At 39.9% G+C, this 21,864-nt stretch overlaps 3 protein-coding genes across 3 annotated transcripts in view; all 3 read left to right on the top strand.

Annotated features, from left to right (window-relative positions):
• Positions 1–1,710: 1,710 nt before the first annotated feature.
• Positions 1,711–8,171, top strand: LOC311015162 (alkaline phosphatase-like; the record flags this gene model as incomplete). The annotated part of the gene is made up of 11 exons (XM_084012270.1): positions 1,711–1,786; positions 2,220–2,336; positions 3,148–3,263; positions 4,296–4,470; positions 4,923–5,095; positions 5,428–5,553; positions 5,641–5,710; positions 6,000–6,138; positions 7,016–7,206; positions 7,301–7,411; positions 7,906–8,171. 11 exons carry the CDS (start codon positions 1,711–1,713, stop codon positions 8,169–8,171), a joined length of 1,560 nt encoding a protein of 519 aa, XP_083868396.1.
• A 958-nt stretch (positions 8,172–9,129) lies between these two features.
• Positions 9,130–18,873, top strand: LOC311015157 (uncharacterized protein). Its single transcript, XM_084012264.1, has 9 exons — positions 9,130–9,498; positions 10,790–10,942; positions 11,506–11,611; positions 11,701–11,824; positions 12,642–15,053; positions 15,150–15,318; positions 15,676–15,838; positions 15,945–16,077; positions 17,183–18,873. Exons 1-9 carry the CDS (start codon positions 9,434–9,436, stop codon positions 17,347–17,349), a joined length of 3,492 nt encoding a protein of 1,163 aa, XP_083868390.1. The 5' UTR covers positions 9,130–9,433; the 3' UTR covers positions 17,350–18,873.
• nr5a2 (nuclear receptor subfamily 5, group A, member 2) overlaps positions 15,292–21,864 on the top strand; it is a 195,852-nt gene continuing 189,279 nt past the window's right edge. The window contains exon 1 of the mRNA XM_084012269.1: positions 15,292–15,296. The gene's annotated coding sequence lies outside the window, so the exon portion shown is untranslated. The remainder of the gene's footprint in view (positions 15,297–21,864) is intronic.

Raw genomic sequence — 21,864 nt, 5'->3', positions numbered from 1 at the left:
TTTACTTCCTCTATGACAAGTCGTAATAAAATAGCAAATTTGCCACTTTATAAACTCGCAAATTTGCCCTCTAGTGCTTCATCAATGTAAACAAACGGGATCAAACTGTATATGTCATTATTATATTAAATATATGTAATTCTTTTATCTAAATACATTATAAACCCTGGACATTGTGAACATATCATATTAACATTTTCATGCAAAAGCCAATCAACAGAATGATAAACAGGGAAGTAAAGTGCATGTTTGCATCAATTCATGCATGTCAGTACTTCAATCTAGTGATTTACAAAAGGGTGGCCTTTCTGTAACAATGCCACATTGTAACAAGACAAAGCGTTTCCAGTTTAAGCAAAAGTACATGGCAGACACTCAAGGTCATTCTAAAGGCGAGTCCACACCGGACCGAAAATCGGCGTCTTTGAGAGAGTCGGCGTCTGTGACATGAGTCTACTTGGTGTGGTCGCTCGAATCGGCCCACGTCGGCGTTCATTTCAGCCGATTCAAATGTATAATCCGCCATTCGAGTCGGTCATTCTTTTACCATTCTGATTGGTGGAGGCTAGCAGCTTGACTAGCGAATCAGTGTAGCCCGGAAGTGACGATGGTAAACATACCAGATAAACAGTGGAATCGGGTTACATTTTACATTTTAGATTTTTCCGTTCAGAGAGTAATCACAACTACAGTCTACAACCTCACTCTGCTGACAACAGTGACTGGTGAGGACAGCGTGCTCTGTGTTATGGTCTAGAGAGGACCGGCTACTTCCGGTTTTCGTGTTTTTTGGCCCACAATACAGATTAGCGCCGCCTGTTGTTTTGGAGACATTACATCTCGCGCAAGCGCGGAACGTATGGCGTCAGCTGTAATTCCGTAGGTGTGAACCGCCCATGTCGTTGTTCGAGTCGGCCATATTAAGTAGCCCGACTTCATTTACCGACGCGAGTCGGGCAGTTCTTCCGGTGTGGACTCGCCTTAAGTATCTAATAGAATCCATGTAAAAGCTGTTTCCAACTCATGCACATTGTCTTATACTTGAATGATTTTGTTGGATTTTTCCTTTGATGTAATATATTTAAATGCTGGGACAGAAGAAAAGCTATGACCTTGGGATGATCTACCTAAACCACAAGAGCCGTCAGGCTGCTGACGACTGTTTTACTGTACCACTGAAAAACATCCCGCAGATGTAGACCCACCTGTACATACACACACTTCTGCCACAAGTCCAAGTAAATGGTCGCTCTGTTAGGAAACTCTTTTAATTAAGCAGGTGTTGGATGTTATTTGTCCTCGGGTCTACATGTAAAAACAGCCATGTAATTCGTTCCTGATTAAGTGCCATAAAGCACCATGATTATCATCATCATCCTTACATGATGATTTATGGTGGCTGTAAGACAATATTGTGCAAATTTGCTTCTGGTTATTCTGTATTACATCTAGCTGACCTTCCCTGAACTAATAAACACATAAACAAAAAAATAGATAATGGGTTCATTAGATCGCAGTTAAGATCGATGATTATTAAACCTCGTGGACATTTTCTTACATTTATTGTGCCGTCAAACAAATAAAGATTTGTGAGTGGAGCAATTTCTGGCTCGTGTTGATAGGCTCCTCCGTGTGCTCTTTGCTCCCGGACTGCAGCTATAAAGGACACGTGCAACCCTGGGCTTTTTTAATTCACATATAGTCAACACCATGGCCAGAATACATAAACTCATTTTCACTGGATTATTGATTTTCATTTCAGTGCAATGGACTTTGTCTTTTTCAGGTAAGGATATGTTACATATTGCTGCTGTTAGACAAGAAAAAAACAAAAACAAGAGGTTTCTTGAGAAACTAAGAATACTTTCAGATGACACGTTGGACTTTTACAACTGGATTTCAAGGAAAACGTAAAGGCCTTTTTGCAGTACGAGAGAAAACAATTTATATGTGCAAGAGAAGAATAATAGTTGTATTACTCTTCTTACTTTTACTCTGTTATAACCTTGTAATATATAACAGACTCACATGACTCAACAAGGTCAGATAATCTGCCTTTTGTTCTTTTTCCTCTTTCATCTTAATGGTATCTTTGCCCGTCCTTTATGACTTTATTCCTCTTTTGAAATGGCAGTGATGTGAGAACGGGTGTTCATACACCTGTTATTGTGACTCTTCTGATTGTGAATGAAAACTATCACTATTTTTCTTGCTTAAAGAGCAAGAGCTCCATGCCAGCTACTGGAACGACAAAGCGGAAGAGGCTCTTCGGACTGCAATAAATGTTAAGCCTAATCTTGGAAAAGCCAAGAACGTCATCCTCTTCCTCGGGGACGGTGAGTTTATAGTAGGTTCCTTTAAGTTGTGTTTGTATGAGAAGAAGCCTCGTCTTGTCATTATTTTAAGTGTTTAAGCGAGAGAGAATGCAAGGCACACCAAAATGGACTATATGACCCCCAGAAAGCATTGGGTTTATTGAAGGAGATTCATGTTGACATCTGATCACTAGCAGTTATTACTGCTTGGAAAACTAAGCATAACAAAATAAACTGAGGTTAAACCACAGTGGACACTGTGTGTGTAGCTATTACCATGTGTCCTTAACTGATCTGGACACCAAAAAAAAAAGACTTTAGGGGGAGCAATTGAGTATGGAACCCTGAGTGCAATAGATGTCATGTGTGCAGAATCATCATCATCAATCATCATTTATGGTTATTGTCTCCACCCCAACCCACGTACTTGATAGCAGCACATTTAAGATTTCATCATTATTTGGGATTGATCAGTTACATTTAGTCAACAATAAGTGACATTAATGACCGAAATTCAACATTTTGCAGCTCAATGTTTAAATACTGTTAATTTGTGATTCGTGATTAATGCAATGGGGACCTTAAATAACGCAAAAACTGCAGGTAAAACAGATGGGACAGAGGTAGGAGTATAGAAATGTGAAATAACACTGTATTTGCATGGCACATTCTCCAGTGTTCATGATGTAAATAACTCAGATGTCTTTCACCGCCTCTTAAACTTTCACGTCAGCTGAGCCTTATGAGGTCCACGGAGCACACAATGGCGGCCCTGTGCCTGCCTGGCCCGTGTTATCTATCTATGCTCAGGTGTGTTTCCACCTGCTTCCAGGTATGGGGGTACCGACGGTGACTGCTGCCCGGATCCTCAAAGGCCAGTTGGCAGGACATTCTGGGGAGGAGACCAGTCTGGTCATGGATACCTTCACTCACCTGGCGCTGTCAAAGGTCAGCCTCACTGCTACATAGGAGAGTAGGAACTCACATTCTTAGAATGTATAGCCCATTGTCCTTGTAGTATTTGTATATGTATTGAATTGTTACACTGACAATGATTTCTTTTTTTTTCTTTTTTCCCTTTAAAAAAAAAAACAAAAAAAAACACAACAGAGCATTCCCTTACATTGGACCTCAGAAAATAAATAAATAAAATCAAAAAGATTAACGGAGATTAACCCAAATTGACAAAAAATAAATTTGTAAAAAAATAAATAAATAAAGAAGAGAAATACAAAAAACTAATGATATGATAAAATAGAGTAAATTACAATACATATATGTACATATATTAGTTATACTGTATACATGTAAATAAAAGTGATACAACAATACAAACAACTAATTACATTTAATTTTTACATTATTCATATTACACGGGTTGGACAATTTGGATTCCCTTTCTTCGTAGTTAGCAGGATAAGTTATTTATTCTCAAAGTGATGATTCATTACAGGCCTCCTCCTCCTCCTCCTAAAAGGGTTGCCAAGGAGCGAATTGATTAGAAATCAACAACCTTGACTGCATAATGGTTTGATGTGAAACAGTGAGGTGTGCTGCTCAGAATAAAGTTTGTACTTCCGTACCACAATCACAAGCTAGCAATAAAAAAATATGTATATGTTTTGCTGAAAATGGAGAAAGTTTTTAGTTTGAATGTGAACAGACTGGCTGAAAAGGCTGTTGTTTTAATCGTGACACAATAGCCTACTTATTCATTTCTGACTCTTGACTTGTAACACACGGCCTATTTAATCAAATTCCATAAAATACAGGCACCGTTGTCATCATGAATATGCAGAGCCCTGAACTGATGCCATTTAAATAGTTTGTATTTAGTATAATAACGAACCATTGTCAAAGACATGATTGGAATCTTGGAATTGCTGAAGAGTGTATTGCTTGTATGAGCTGAAAGTACATGTACATGCCCACCTAGTCTGACGATTTAATCTCAGTGTACGTATATTTGGTCCCCTGCAGACGTACAACGTGGATCAGCAGATGCCAGACAGCGCCGGCACAGGCACGGCTTTCTCATGTGGCGTGAAGGCCAACTATGGCACCCTGGGTGTCACGGCTGCCACCGAGAGGTACAACTGTAGTTCTAGCTACGGGAACCACGTCGATTCAGTTCTGCACCGCGCCAAGAAAGCAGGTAGGTTCAGGTTTACGAGGCTTTACTTTATGCTGGTTTCATTTAGACTCTGACTTACAGCACATCTGCTCTGATATTGTTTTGGACATTTACGTGTGTGTGTGTGTGTGTGTGTGTGTGTGCGTGTGTGTGTGCGTGTGCGTGTGCCTGCCTGCCTGGCTCTGTATCCAAATACAAAATGAACATAGTTTATCTTCAGTGGAATTTGGATCTTTCCCACAAAACCATAAAGTTGGAATATATTGTTTTCAGACACAATCCTCTGTTTATTCCTATTTAAATGCATCAGAAACCACTTTTGACCAGGTGCAATGAATACATGTGTCACAATTATAAAAGACAAGACATTTGCAAAATATTCCAACTTTATGGGCGACCCTGTTTATCTGTGTCAATACAAACAATATAAAAATGTGTACAATTTGAACCACAGCGGCTCTGTGTGTTTGCAGGAAAGTCTGTGGGAATTGTCACGACAACCAGAGTGCAGCATGCCTCTCCCGCCGCACAATACGCTCACAGCGCCAACCGTGGTTGGTACTCCGACTCCGACCTCACCACCGAGGCGATCGAAAATGGCTGCCGTGACATTGCTTACCAGCTAATTCATAATACAGAGATAAATGTAAGTATATTGGAGTTTCTGTAGCAACGCTAGACTCAGAGAATTCATACCTGTGACTATGAATATGAACCTGTCGAGTGAGACAAGACCAAACAGCAAGCCTATTTTTTTTTTCAACTTACTTGACAAAATTAACCCAATCATTATGAAGCCATATAAATTCAACAATTTGATCACTGACAAGATATTTGACGATTACCACTCAATGCAATGTGCCTATATTAGCATTCCAAATAATAGTTGCTTGAAACACATGCCAAGTAAACCAAAGGCTATCATTCTGGAATACAAAAGCTTAAAATGCATATGAAATATAAACTGTCAACATCTAGGTCATTCTTGGTGGAGGTCGTCAGTACATGTTTCCAAGAACCACGCGCGACCCAGAGTACCCAACGTATCGTGGAGACCGAGATGATGGACAAGATCTTGTTGCGGAGTGGTTAAAAAACAAAAAGGTAAACGGTCCCTCTAGCTAAATTTTTAAATTAGTAATTTACAAATTTTCCAATTAATTTGTGTTTTTTTTTACTCATTACTTACAGAATGCTAAGTACGTGTGGAACAAAAGTCAGTTTGATGCTGTCGATCCTGCAAATACAGACTTCCTGATGGGTAAGAAGATCTTTTTTATTCACTGTTATGACAATCGATGAAACATTCAGAAGACTTTTCAAATAAAACACTATAGGTTTGCCTAAGCTGTACTTGGGAATATGAGGGTGATCAAACAGGATCTTGATGAAAAAGCATGTTCTTCTTTTAAGCCTCAATTTATTTGCAATTTAGAGCCATAACACAAGTTGTTTTTTTTCAGAAAAGCTCAATGTGTGCACATGTGTGGCACTTACACTGCCTTACATGTTTTAAAAACATTTAATAAAATTACTTTTTCTGCATTTAGGCCTCTTTGAGCCAAAAGACTGTCGCTATGAGTTGGACCGTGATCCGTCCATGGACCCCAACCTTACGCAGATGATGGAGAAAGCAATTCAAATTCTCAGCAAGAACCCAAAGGGATTTTACCTCTTTGTGGAAGATAAGTGTAACTGTTTTCTATGCATACTCCCCAGACAGCAAACAATGGTACAGCTGTCCCTGTTACACCATCAATTATCTGTTAAAAGTTTAACAATACTTCAAATGATTGAAAGTCAAAACCTTTGTCCACATTTGAAATAGAGGATATATGATTTTTAAAAGGGAAGTCAAACTAAATACATGGAACATTGCGATGGCATATGGGCCACTGTAGGGGAAAAAATGGAGTTGAGAGGGGTGGGCAATATTCAGAGAAAAAAAGCCGTAAATTTGCTACTTTATTACGATGCTAACATCCGGCCTTTATGCTAGCTAACTTCCCATTAATGTACACATTTATTTTTCTAATTAATACATCACAATGTGTGATTGTCGTAGAAGAAGTAAACGGGTTGCTTGACCGGATTTTTGCCGTTGCTATGACAACAAGTGAAAGCGACCACTAGCATCTTAGCCCAACCACCCTGATCAATAAACAAACATAAGATGACAATTTGGCCTCACATAAATAAAACCAAAAATAACCAACAGCCATCACCAGGCGTTGTCACACATTGTGATATATATTAATTCAAAAAAAAAAAAAAATGCGTACATTCATGGGAAGTTAGCTAGCATAAATGCTGGTTGTTAGCATTGTAATAAAGTTGCAAATCTTCTCCTTTATTTTACTTTGTTTTAAAGTAGCATTTTTGCAACTTTTTTTCTCTGAATATTGCCCACCTCTCTCGGCTCCGTTTTTTGTTTTCTTTTTCTTACAGTGGCCCTAATAGTCGTAGAACATCAATCAGAATAATACAAATAAAAAAACATAATTACTAATATGACATAATACTCAGCTCATGCTTATTTGTGAATTACTTTCTGTTGGACTTTAAGTGGAAGAATTGACCATGGTCACCACAGAGGGAACGCCAAACGAGCTCTGTATGAGGCTGTTGAGTTAGACAAGGCGGTCGGGCGAGCAGCTGAACTCACCAAAGAGGAGGACACGCTGACTATCGTCACTGCTGACCACTCTCACGTCTTTGCCTTTGGAGGATATTCTTTCAGAGGAAACCCTGTTTTAGGTAAAGTGCACTCTTGATAAGAGTTGAGCTGCTGTACATTTGATGATATTCCAATTTTCTTTAACAATCCTGTCGATACCAATTTGATTTACAGGGCTGTCTCGCTCACTAGCTGAGGACAAGAAACACTTTACCACTGCCGTGTATGGAAATGGACCGGGATACCGGAATGAAACTCGCCCAGATATGAATCTGACAATATCATGTAAGATTACACTGAGATTACAGATTACACTAATAAAAAAAAGTTATTCAGTATCTCCATCTTGTGGTGTAACAGTATATTGTAGAGGCACAAAGAAGAACATATATATATATGCAAAAATATTTTGAGGTATAAGAGGATCACAGCAGATGTCTCAGATCATGTTTCCAGGCTCAAACAAAAACAGAAGAACTCTTTAATACCAACATAATAACTGTTATATATTATTGTTTTATATTATAAGCATGACATGAAATGTAAAATACCCTAACATTATCATCCTATGAACATGTAGACTGGTTCGATAGGCAAATAAAGCAGCCTGTCAAAAAACGACATGCAATATGTAGGCCTAGATATGCAATATACTTTAATTTGCCTTATGTTGTGACTGATTGTTTACAACAAATTATAAAATGTTTTCGTAGATACTTTGTCAAAGATCTGACTCCGATACAGCTACTATAATTCTCCTTTGTCCCATTCTTCCACAGCGGATACAGATTACCTTCAGCAGGCGCCCGTCCCCCTCGACTCCGAGACCCACGGCATAGAGGATGTAGCCATCTTTGCCAAAGGTCCCATGTCACACCTTTTCCACGGGGTCCAGGAGCAGAACTATGTGGCCCACGTCATGGCCTACGCTGCCTGTCTGGAGCCCTACGAGGGGTGCAAGCTGCCCAACCAAGCTGGATCCATTCACCGAAGCCTGCTGCTCCTCCTGGTGGGCCTCCTTCTCCTCTCCCTCGGCTCGGTCTGAGATGGCTTTCCTTTGGGCTTTGAGCTCACTGCCATTTTTGGAGCCACAGTTTCTTAATCACGACAATGATAATGACAGTCAAGCTCTTGATTGATTGACTGATTGATTGGTTGAGAAAAGTGTTATTATTGCTGGCTTGTAACACGCCATTGAAAATGTTGTTGTAATTATTTTATCAGTATTTTTTATTAGAAACATTTTCTCATGATATGAGAGAACAACATTGTAAACCCTCGTGTTTTATTTATTCTTACAAAAGCTCATTAGGTGTCTGTCCCTGTCCTACATTCAAATCCTTCTCATCCCAGTCAGAAATTACCAATTGTATAGGTCTATCTCTAATAGTCAAACTCATGTTATATAAGTGTAAAATATTATGTAAATTAGGAATAAAAAAAGACTGTATACTTGAGAGTAAACTTTAAAATAAACTGTTAAAATAGGGGCCTCAAAGGCGTTTTGCTTCTGAAATGTAATAAATCTATTTAAATTAGATATTTGCTTACCACATAACAATTCTGGAAGAAATTGCAATGACGTAACCTGAATACCACTTGGGAGTGATATATATATAAATTATATATATATATTTAATTTAAATGTATATTTAAATGTATATATATATAAATAAATATAATTTATATATATTTGTAAAAAAATAATAATATGTATATAATAATATGTGTATAATAACATGTATATAAACATTTTGATATATATATATATATATTATATATAGGGAGAGAGGAAGAAAAACAAGTCCAATAAGTGAAGATAAAGTAAATCTAATATAGCATTGAAATCGTTTGACGTCAGGGTAAGATCAATAATAGCGGAGTCTTTAACAAAATAAAAGAGATGACGTAGCACGTACAGAAACTGGCTCTAAGCGTTGTCCAATCGGAGACGCCGAAGGGGCGGGACTTCCGCTCGCTGCCAGAATGGAGGGAATTTTCAATGAAGTAAATAGTCGTGCGAGCTCTGGAAAACTAAGATTACGTGGTAGATAACGGGTCTTTGGAGGTTGGAAACAACAACGCCACACCTCTGCAAGTATGTAAAGGACACGGCGAAGGAGAAAACACGATGTCTGCTGACCTCAACTGCATATAAAAAACACGTAGTTCGACGTGAGCAGGCATTGTATTTGTTTCTCGGTCGTAGCTATCTCTAGCTAGCTTCCATTAAAAGATTATCCACGGACCGATCCGGAATATGCTGATACACGATCGTCGATACTTTATAAACGGGCAGAGTTGGTCATGGATCGAAAGACGAGGAGGCTCGAAAGTCAACTGTGTAAAGCTGTGAACGATGGAGACCCGAGGTGATTTTTAACCCCCCTTTATCTCTTTGTTTTGTCCAGACATGCATGCATGTGTGTGTGTGTGTGTGTGTGTGTGTGTGTTATTAAGATGCGACGGCTCTCACATCCGTTTGTGTACGTAGCTAGACATTTTGCAAAATGTTAACGTAACCCATGTTCCTGATACACTAGTGTCAGTAAATTGAGAGTGTATGAATGAAAATGGTTTGTTTTTCCTCAATAATTGCTTAATTGTAAGTCAATCAATTGTCCGTACGTGATTAGTGTCCGTGAAGGCCTCACAGCACAGAACTGTTAACTGATATTAGTTTTCCTGTTTGATGTCTATTGTCTAGAAAACATCCAGCAGCATTAAAGATGCACTTTTTTGTGTTTTTCATTTGTAGTATATGTTATCATTTTTTCATGCATATTGTTGAAGATTAATGCAAGGTTGTGCATTTTTGGAAGAAAAAAAATGTCATGTTTTTTTTAACTTTTAGCCTGTTATAAAAAAAACGTGGCATTATAGTGAATAGACTTACATAATTGAAAAATGAATGTCCCTACGCACAAAAATGTGCACATTGAAACCCATTCAAATCACTATTTTGGATCCTGCTCGAATACAAAGTATAAAACATGCATCTTCTCATGTTTCCGCTCCATTTGAGGCCTGTGGGTTTATGTGTGTTCTGCTAATTATTCACATATACCAGGCTGCAATAATCAAACCATAAATAATCCAGTTTGCATGAAGTATATTGAAAATAAATCATTTATTTTGTATTTTACACCATAAAATGGACAAAACTTGGCAATTTAAGTTTTTTAAAAAAAATACAAATTCATTAATACTTGATATGTATGATTAGGATGCTGGTTCATAATAATAATAATTTATAACATTTTTATAGCTTGGTTTTTGATGACCATATTTGTTGGCGAAAGGACCTTAACGTAACTATTTTGAAGGTGCATCATCTGTTTGTTTCCCTTAAACAGTGCAGTATGTGCATGTTGTATTTTATCCCCATGATTAATGCACCAGCCATCAGTGACACCTTAGTTAGACTCCAAAAGAAAGGATATCTGATGATGTAGTGATCAAACCAGCCCCCTGAGGAAAAATACATTTGCCCTGATTTGACTCGTCTACATCATCTGAAAATGATAAATATGGGAACTTGACATACAGAGACCATAATGCAACATCTTTGCAGGACACCATACTCCCCTTTTCAAGACAGTAAAACTGTATCCTGCAATACAAATACACGTCCGGTTCTAACAGATCTCTCCTCCTTTGCAGATCTGTGCAGCTGCTTCTTTCACAAGGTGCTCGCCCTGACCTGCTGGGTAGTAAAGGGGTGGCTGCAATACACCTGGCCACCGGCAAAGAGACTGAGAAGAGCACACGCTGCTTGAAAATGTTGCTGCAACATGGAACAGACCCCAATATCAGGTATGGTTAAAAGTAGGGCTTAGTCCCTCCTCAACTGAATGACTAAAGACAGTCAGTTGACTAAACAGTTGTTCTTGTCTTAATTTACTAAGATTTCTTTCGTCAATTAGTTGTTTTTTAATTCTTTAAAAAAAAAAAGATTTAAAGTTGTGCTTTTGTGTCATTTTATTATTTTTTAATACATTTTTTCAGTCAAGGACAGTCCTAGTTAAAACCACAGTGATAAGAACAATCTCCATCTCATCTCATTACATAATGTTTCTCATTCACTTTCTCTGTCTGTAAAACTACACAGCCCATTTCCCCTGAAATTGCTTTTGAAATTCCTCTGAAATTTCCCTTGAGCTGTTTGATAAATGCGTCATCAGCAAGTATGAAGGCTGTATAGCTTTGTGATGAATCTTCCACAGACTTTTTTGCAAAAGCTGCTGCAACTTTCCGTTTTTTTCCAATACCCTCCTACATTTGGAAATATGTTGAAACATAGACACAACTCAAATTTGTTGAGCATCAACAACAATGTAATGTTTTTTAACGTTGTGTTTTCTCTTATTATCTCCCAGATCATCGGATGGATTGACTCCTATTCACATCGCTGCACTGTGGGGATGTTATCAAAACCTGAAGCTGCTCTTGATAAATGGAGGAGACCCAAACATTAAAGATAACGTTAGAATTGTTTTCAGCACAAGATATCTACTCATGTGTGGCTTTTAATGTTTGCTTCAGTTTGACACCTGTTATCTCATTTCATTCAGGATGGGAATACACCGGGGCAGCTTGCAGAGCAACAGGAGAATCGAAAATGTGCCCAGCTCCTTCAGGAGTACCAGTTTAACTCGGTGGACACAGAAGAGGACGAACTGCCTCAATTCCAATACTGTAAGAAAGTGTTATTATGGGTGACTTAAAACACTTCATCTGAAAACTTGAGTGTAAAGTGAATCAGTCCAATTACAGTAATCATTATTTACTCAGTCAAGTGTTTAACATTGCTGGCTGCAAGCAGATTGTCATATCATAGTAATATTACAATTCTTTGTGATCGCACACTAATATTAAGTGTTAAATTGGGTTGCTTATTAAGCCGGGGCCAGTAATAATGTGTAGTGCGGCCTATAGTACCATGTATAACAGTACTTTTAGATGATGTATGTATGCAATGCTAGGCCATTAACATAATAATTGTTGACAGACATATTTACAGAACATATTTTGGCATTTCTACACAACAATTGCACAACATTACATTTAACAAATAGGAAAATTTATATTTATTTATTATAGGTTGTTTTCATGTAAATGTGGATTTTTTTCTAAATTTTTTTTTTTTTTTTTTTTTTTTGGAAGAAAAAAAGTTTGGAATCAAATAATTTCTTGGACCCTGCAGTAACTCTGCTGTCGAAGATTTCTACCCTAAATCCCTTGCGACACATCTGCTGTACCAGTAGTGATCCTCAAACTTAGAAAATGTAGAGAAACAGAGAGTACTTCATCATAAACTGTCATCGGTGCCTGATTTACTCAAAAATGTGACAGTAGCAGTCACTATTTTCTCAGTAAAAACAATACAAGACTCATCATCTGCTTAATTGTCTGGCAGTGTATAAACATGAGTGGCAGCAACAACAACAAAAAAGAGGACTTTAGTAGCAATATTACCTTTTTGTAGGTTATCTTTCTTTCTTTTCCTCCTCAGCTGTGTATTCAGACCAGACGGACACGTCCAGCTACCCAGAATCCGACTACAGCTTCAGTTCCCACTCTTCTATGATGAGTGACTTCGGTGAAGCCCCATTGAGCAGCACGAGGCGCTCCTCATTTTTCAACCTGTCTAACATTAATGGAAGGCCAGATTGCAGAGGAATATCATATAGCAGACTTTACGATATGGACTCTAAGAGGCAGCACAACCACAACTGGAACAGTGCCTCCTCCTCACACTGGGAATCTGAAGGTCCCTCCATCCTATCAAGCACTCGCATGTCTGCGGTGGGACCTGCAGCTGGAATGCCCGATCTTAAAGAGGATGATTTATTTACTGACGATAGCGTGTTTGCATCAAAGGCAGACGAACACGCTGCTACGACCGTTCGCAACATCTCCCGCTCTAGAAGAGACACTCTGCCGGCCTTCCCCTCAAGACAAGTGGGTCGCAAGAGCGTCAGCTTCAGGGACGTAGATGAGTATTTCCCCGTTTTTAGTCCCGAATCTCCCAAACAGCTGCCTTGTGTCGATGGCGTCCGGAGCACCAGCAGCTTACCGTTTGACATGTCCGAGTACTCTGACTTCCTGGATTCCGAACGCATGGCCACCGTTTTGCACAAGCAGGGCATCGACGTCACGTCGCCGGATCACGTTTACGTCTTTTGCAGGGAGAGCAGCGAGAGCACGGAGGAGGACGTTGAGAAAACGGTCATCAGCCACTGTGCTTTGGTAGAGAGTGATGATGAGGGTGAACGTGTCAAAGAGGCTCCGGTGGATAAAGAAGAGCAGCCAGCCGGTTACCATGTAGGCAGCAGCAGCGGGTCTGGTAGCAGTCATTATAGTAGCTGTGAGAGCGACCATTACACCAGTGCTCTGGAGGCTTCTATACACCCCAGACATCTTTTAACCCCCGCTCCAAAGGGAGCTTCTCCTGAGAATCTTTCTCCAGACTCCGATTGTAAATTCACAGGGCAAAATCTGACTCGTCTACCTGTTCAAACAGAACCCCAGGTAGATAGAAAACCTGAAACTGGAGAGAATGTACCAGTGTCGTCTGAAGAAAACCCAAATCATGATTTGTTTAAGGCTCCTCAAAGTGGATGTAGTGTTGATCAGGCGGCGGCAGACGCCCCGTTGAACGATGCAGGCGAGACATTACAGGAAAACCTTCTCTTCACCCCGAGTCCCTTCGTAACGGGCAGGACCCGCTCCAGGTTGAGTCGCTGCTCACTGAGAATGGGCAGAACCCCGGAGAGCCTCCTCTTCACGTCGTCTCTGTTCGAGGAGACCCTCCCCACTCCGGTTCGAACGCCCCGCCAGACACCCCGATCCGTGAGCGGTGAGGACTTCTACAGCTCGCCACGTGCGCATTATTACACGCCGTCATATTCAGGGGACGGCACGGGAGGAGACTCGTTGCCTGCTTATTGCGAGGACACGCAGTCCAGCACCCTCAGAGCTGGTTCGGGTGCTAGCAGTAGCCAAGCTGACACTCTCATCCTCTCCAGGAGCGTTACTGTTGGTGCTTCTGTATCGCAGACTTTGTCTGACACTGTAATACTGGAGGAAAACCAGGACTCTTCAGTGGATGCTTATGAAAGAAACCTTGCAGAGATCATACTGGCCATGCAGGGCCACAATCTCGCCGAAGGCACGGATTTTCTAACCGATGATCTGACGAGTACAGATGAGGCAACGGCAAAGGAAAACGTGAACGATGCTCCTGGTAGAGACAAAGTAGATAGCCTCAAAAATGAGGACGTCTGGATTACCGAGAACAGCTCTCAGCTGGACTCCGCCTCGTCTTCATCCAGCGCTTCCTATTTCTCCCCGAGGAGGTCCAGGGAAGATTCGGACCCTCCTTGCACTCCAGGCACCGGATGCACCCCCAGGTTCAGCATGAGCCGGCTGTCGGGCTGCCGCAGGCCACAGCACCTGGCCAACCTGTCTTTCACCCCCGGAGGGCGTCCGCTCATTCAGGATCTTGACAAACCGGTGGAGTACCTCTACACCGATTCGGATCAGGGCCACGAGCTGATCGAGACCCACGTCCCGCCTACGGCAGACACCTCGCTCACGTCCAGCATGAGTACCAGCAGCGGCGAGGAGACCATCCTCTACGACTGGCGCTCCATGCAGAGTGACGCGATGAATGTGGGAAAGGAGAACCGGAAGCCCCAGATGGTGCAACAGAAGGAGGGAAGCCACAAGGACGCGCTGGTGCCGGATGCCAGAGGGATGACTGACAAGGAGCTGAGGTCCAGGCTGCTACAGCTGGGGGAGAGCCCGGGCCCCATCAGCTGCCGTACGAGGCCCACCTACATGCGAAGGCTGTGCCGCCTGTTGCAGGAGTCCGACTCCCAATCACCACATCCCCAGCAGCAGTCAGACCAGCCACAAACAGGTAAAACTCTTTATTATTATTACTCTTTATTATTAAGATTAAAGCACTGACACAGCAAGGCATTTTCTTGTGTTCTCTCATTGTATTTCTCGTTAGATGTAAGTTACAGTCCAGAGTTGCGTCGGACCCTGCGGACCTTCGAGCTGCCGGATTGCCAGGCTGACGAGCAGGCCTTGTGCCAGCAGTTCGACCAACCGGATCAGAACAGAAAGTGGAGGGAGGGCATCATCAAGTCCAGCTTCAACTACCTGCTGCTCGACCCGAGGTCTGCTGCCTCCTCTCGCTCGGTCTTTCTCTTTGCTTTCTTGTTGCAAACGCTTCGAGGAAAGATGTTTTGCTTGATGTGACGAGATGATGCCGTTCTTGTTCTTTCAAGAAAATCATTTCTACAACCCACTGCTTGTATTATAGAAAAGGTGGCTTTGATTTGTAATTGTTGGGATTTGCTTTTGCAGTTGGGCTGTATATATAAAACGATAATATAAACTAATAATATACTAATATTTTAATGGTCACATGGACCAACAATCTGTAAAATCAAGCAGGGTTCCGGTTCTGGTGTATCTTTAGGACTTGTTTGTTTCCTCGAGTCTAAACGATCTTTGTTTTTCTTCTCTGCCAGAGTGACAAAAAACCTCCCGTTCCGCAGTCACACCATGACTCCACACGAGTGTTTCCAGACATTTATCCACGCCATATTTTATGTGGGCAAAGGGAAACGCTCCCGCCCCTACAGCCATCTGTACGAGGCTTTAGAGTACTTCAAAGGAGACAAGACGTCCAAGGTAAGGCAGGGACACACTGCTCAGTCTTGGTTGATTTATATACAGTATATTAGATACATACAATACAATGTGTCTAACACCAACCCTTTTCTTCTGTGCGTGACAGAAACTGTGCCCCAAAGTGCAGCACATCCTCCAGGTGTGGAGTGCGGATCAGGGTGTCATCTCTCTGCATTGTTTCCAGAACGTCATTCCAGTGGAGGCTTTCACAAGAGAGGCCTGCATGGTGGAGGCCATCGGTGAGTACAAGGAGAGGTGAAACTCCTCACCAGTTATCTCAGTTGAGTGGTATACAATGATGTAATCGGCCATTTGAATCCTGTCCCGATCTGCTGTGGATCTGACATCATTTAAGCGCCAATCGTACCTGTAATCTCACGAAGGCCCTTTGACATGTTAATTTATTGGCTTTATTTATTTTCCATAGGCTTTTAATTTATATTTGTGTAATTTTCAACACCAAAAACAACAACAATGCATGCCATAAAGATATGTCCACTATAAGAGTAATTTTGGAGACGATAACATACTAGATATACTGTGTGCTGCTAGCATGGGGAAAACCAAGTAATAAGATAAGATAATCCTTTATTATTCCCACAACGGGGACATTTGTGGTGTTTACAGCAGCAGGGAAAGGGAAAATAAAACATACAAGCAGATAAACATGCAAGAAATATAGACACGATAAACAAACAAACAATTTAAACCGTATCAGGTAGGGGTGAGTATTGGCAAGAACCTCACAATACGATACGCATCACAATACTTTGGTCACGATAAGATACGTATCACAATATCATGATATTGCGATATAAATAAAGATGAAAACATAAGTACCTGTATATGTACATCAGATGTATTAATTCCCATGAAATTCACTATATTATTATTTTATATTCAATAAATATTGTAAATAAAATGAAAAAGGATAAAGTACTGCATTCACAACGCTTCTAAACATGAATCTTTTTTTTTTTTTGTAATCGATCTTTGGATTTGAAAAATCAATATTGTATTGGGCGGCAAAGTATCGCGATATATTACCGTATCGATATTTTTACCCACCCCTAGTATCAGGCATATGTACAGATAAGGTGCTCAATACAGGTGCAGTCTAATGTCAGTTCTTGTGTAATGTGCAAAGTGAGATGAAATAGGACTGCAGTGAATGGTTAATGGGCAGGACACCAAACAGAGTAACTCACGGTGAGGGCTGGATGTCGGCAGATGTGATTTCTCAAAGACAAACTTCCTAAAATCGAGATGGAGTGAGACGTGTTTTAAATGAGCTTGTCCGTGGTGACATTTAAGTCAATAACCTTAATTATCCAACTGTCCCAGGGTTGAAGATGCTCACCAATCGTAAGCGAGGGGATTTTTACGGCGTGGTGTCCAACTGGCAGCTGAAGAAGAAGCGGGACCTCGGCGTCCACATGCTCTACCGAGCCATGCAAATCTTCCTGGCCGAGGGTGAGAGGCAGCTCAGACCAGCAGACATCAGACGGTAGTGACCCCCGACTGTAGGGCGGCGAGGGGGCGGGGTTAATACCACTATTTCTGGAGCAATCCTTCTTTGAACAATTTCGCACTCGAGTTGGGTGGGGTTTACAAAATCAAGACCCCAAAGCTGTTTCCATCCCTCAGTGATATACAGTCAGTGGAGATCGTTTTGCTTTTTCTTCCATTTTTACTGTGTCTTCTTAAGGATTCTACATTTGGAAACTTGTTTAATACGTCATCAGTGGCCTGATTTATTTTTGTATCTATGCTTTATGTGGATTGGAGATGCATCTCCTCATTACATTGCTTTAAATCTGCCTGGATGTGACACAAATAATGATTCGACAAAAAACTTGCGGGTTGGAATAATTTATAAATAAAACTGAACATGATATGGAAATCAAAATGTGAGAGACTACGGGTCTTTCAGGAGTCTCAACACATTAGAACGACAACGTTAGTTTCCAAACACATTCTTCCCAGTCGGACACTGTTTCTACTCAACTACTGCAGCACTAATTCATTTTTAAAATGTATCCACAACCTTTTATAAAAGAAGTCTGGTAAATAATCACTTCCGTTTTGAGTTAAAAAAAAAAACATATATATATATGATTGTAAGTTTAGCAGAGGCAGGTGACTGGCATTATCTTTAGCATTAGCATTGTAGGTTTTAATGCATAAATCAACAATGAAATGAAAAGCTTTAGATCGTTAATGTGTGTGTAAATTGTGATATTTGTGGCTGGATTTCCAATGTATTTGTGTAATTTTTCTATTGTTAAAAAAAAAAAGCATTGCAGGCAAGAAGATGATATGTTGACCATGTTAGCATTTGCATGTACACGGTTCTTTTTAGAAGTGTTATGTGGTAGAAACTGTATGGATTATGTTTGTCTGTAGTATATCGGCACTTGTTAAAATCAGTTGGCAGGTTACTAGTTATTATAAGTCAACATCATTGGGTTACAGCTGTTAATCATAACAATTGTGGTGTCATCTTCTCCACAATTGTGTTAGCTAGTCAAATTAATGCCAATGAAAGTCATAATCTCATCTCATGATCAGGGAGCCTTCAAACATTTATTCCTTTCAAACACAAGGCATCAATATTCATTTTAATTTTGTATATTATAAATCTATTTTTTACACCCCTACGACTGATCTGTGGCATTTACTTTTATTTATGAAATAAATGTCACAAACGGATTACCTATGATATATTAACCATAAAATGAATAATAGTACAATGATTAGGTGTGCAGACACACTTGCAGTTTTGATATTAAAAAAAAAAAAAAAAAAAAAGACCTTCATTGTGAGCTATACTGATGGGTTTGATTGTCAAATTGAATCAGTCACATGTATATTCATGCATAACTTCTACTGTACTGCTGTATTTCCTTGTCCTTTACTTTTGTATTTTTGTAAATTTAGTAAAAAGAAAATACATATCGCATAAACCAGAACTTCTGGGTGACTCCTTTTCATGTCCCGGTCTGTGGTGGCCCTCTAGTGGACAGAAGAATTAATTCATTTTTTTTCTTCCATGGGACCACATGCATTATAGTATTTCAATAATAATTAATAATAGTAATTAAAAAGTCATAGTATAGTATATCGAAAAAAGTCAGTATAGCATGTCGAAAAGAGTAATAAAAAATCATAGTATAGCTTGTCGAAAAAAGTTGTTAAAAAGTCTATAGTTTGTTGAAAAAAAGTTGTAAAAAAAAAGTAATAGTATAACATGTTTAAAAAAAAAGGATAGTAGGAAGGAACCCAAAAACTTTGGGTTGTTTCAAAATCTCTCTCCTGTGTGGGAATTGAATTCATCACCCTGTTTCTGCATCGTGTCTTCTCCATCTTATTTATTTTATTTTAGTTATATAGCACTGAGCTATTTGTCATGACAGTTACAAATGGCTGGAGGTGATGAAAAAAGTAATAGTATCTCAAAGAAAGTCACATGGCATTTGTATGGTTTACTATAAGATTTATGGTATTTTCATGAAAGATGATATTATCACACTTTAACGCTTTTATGTCATACTATACTGAGATTTGTTTATGACATTCTTTTAATTTCTCATGGCATCCTTTACTATACAGACATTTTTGCCTGATGTCCAGGACTGCAATATGAATTTTTCAAACAATATCAAGATGTATTCATTACATTTTCATGACATTCTATACTATGACAAATTCTATGCCCATTATCTTTTTATTCCACTTATTTATTTACTTATAGATACATATGTATTGCATATCCTTTTAAATTACATCAAATACTATGACATTTTTATGAGGAACTATATCATATTTTATGACATTTCCATTGCATTCTATGCTATGAGATCTTTATGACGTACTATATTACTGGTTTTATGACTTCACTTTACTATAAAAAATGTTCTGACACATTATAGTGTAATACATTATGGCACTATTTTTCCTCACATAATTGAATAGTCAATTTTTCTTCATGAATTTTAAGGTACGAGTATCTGACTTAACTCTAGCTATTTAAAGTAAGCTATAGTACTGCGTCGACAGTGTCTACTAGATTAACTATTAATTCATCACATTAACTTCTACCCATTTTAACCTCCTCTCTTCTTCTGTTTCCTCCCTTGGCCCCAGGGAACCATATTTGAGAATACTGTTCATACCAAGTTTCATAATTAGTTTCACTATCATAGGCAAAATAACATTTGCCATTCACTTATACATCTATCTGATATCTATCTATCCAAACCAAAGAAGAATGAGGGAACAAAGGAAGACCCGACACATCATTGAAAGCTGAACTGGTACCTTTATTTGATCAAATAACATGCAGTTTATATTTTATTCCACATTATATGAAGCAGCTGGTTGTAAAAATGACATGCATAATTTAAAAGCTGGTAAACTGTTCTACCAGACTCCATTTAAAACATTATGGTGTTTTAACATATTAACATCTTAGTTGTTAATCTTATTTTGAAAATGGGGCTGATAAAATTGACTTTAAATAACCTCGTTCCCCAATAAAGCCCACTTTTAATTGTGGAATTCATCTATTCATACTAAACATATTCTTGCTCTTTATTTTTCACTTAATGTTTATAAAAAAAGGAAATTATTTATCAGACCTTAGATGCGGTACAAACCATATCCTCTGTGTATTTTTCTTTAAAGGTCATTTTCTTCCAACGATCTCTTGCATCATCTTTCTTCTGTAGCCAGACTCGGGGCCCCTATGCCTCAGCAAGCGTGATCGAGATGCAATCTGAGCCGCCTGTCAATTCACACTGTGTGTGGCTGTTGTTGGTGGGAGGACTAGGGAGGAGACCGGCAGAGACGCATAAATAACGCCATCATCAGCATATTGTGACGCTATTCCTTGTGACGTTCGGATGAGATCTGGGACACAGTTGCATTCATCGTTCAGTGAGCTCTTCCACATAGTTAAACCCACCGACAGCAATGAATGTTGATTGTGACCTTTGCTGTTTTGCTTTGGGAAGCTGAGAGTATCATCCGGTTCCGTTTGTGAAGGTCGTACGCGGTGCTCTTCGTGTGGATTTTTCAAGGAGTCACACAGGCATTGTGGACAGGATGAGGTTTTTCCTTAACCCCCCCCCCCGCTTTTGAGACGCTGAGTGACAAAGCCCGGCCACAGGGTACAATCAACGGTCGATGGTTTTTTCAATTTAGCTGAAAACTCACCGACAGCGTTGAATGTTCACTGGGGCAAGGGAAAACCTGATGGTGACCGGAGATGACAGTCTGCTTAGAGATGCAGAGGGAGTGAGTCCATTCTCTCTGTGAAAGAAGCTTCTAACTCTCACCCTCCTTTACTAAATCACTCTTTCATTCTCTGAGTGGGAAGGAAACTGAAAAGTAGTGTACTGTATGCTATCTGTTTTTTAATCTAGGCTTGTCAGGTAACTACAGATCTCTAAATATCATATAAGAGTTAAATACAAATTCTGTTTTTTTTTTTTTTGTCCTCGTGCATTGGAGCTGGTGTTCACATGCTGTTCCTGATGATAAGACACATGAAAGCATTTTTCGCATACTCCTCCACCACAGCCTTTGCAACAACAACAAAAAAAGAAGCAAAACCGGCTTTTGCCGCACCTCTTCTTAGACAACAGGCATCGAGTGCAGCGTGTGCACTGTTAACATCCATAACATACGGTCATTATGACGCTAAAGACGGCGTCGGCGTGCGGGAACACATTATGACTTTACTTCCAAGTAGCAGTTAAGACGAGAGAAGTCATCTTGAAACTCCCTGACTCATAGCGGGATTCTAGTAAACACTGCACCTGGGTCGGAGGCTGCAAGCTAGAGTCGCCTTTATTTTTTAAGCACAGCGGCGCCACCTCTAGAGAGGCACCGGCGTGCCTCCACGGCTTCGTGCAAGACGAGGGGATGAGGAAGACTTTGGGTATGAAACCGCCGACTCACCCTGATCAATAGCAGTCTGTTTGTTTCGCTATGATGTGGCACTTGTGGCTGAAACGAGGGTG

The sequence above is a fragment of the Eutrigla gurnardus genome (genome assembly GCF_963514095.1).
Source record: "Eutrigla gurnardus genome assembly, chromosome: 6".
NCBI classification, from domain to species: domain Eukaryota; kingdom Metazoa; phylum Chordata; class Actinopteri; order Perciformes; family Triglidae; genus Eutrigla; species Eutrigla gurnardus.
The sequence above is the reverse complement of the archived record's forward strand: the minus strand, read 5'-3'. Positions and strand labels throughout refer to the sequence as shown.

What these genes read in the sequence shown, in the direction of transcription:
- LOC311015157 (XM_084012264.1), top strand. Translation starts at nt 9,434, where the DNA reads ATGGATCGAAAGACGAGGAGGCTCGAAAGTCAACTGTGTAAAGCTGTG. An exon ending in ACTGCCTCAATTCCAATACT is followed by an intron (nt 11,825 to 12,641) that starts GTAAGAAAGTGT and finishes TTTCCTCCTCAG; the next exon opens with CTGTGTATTCAGACCAGACG. An exon ending in GTCAGACCAGCCACAAACAG is followed by an intron (nt 15,054 to 15,149) that starts GTAAAACTCTTT and finishes ATTTCTCGTTAG; the next exon opens with ATGTAAGTTACAGTCCAGAG.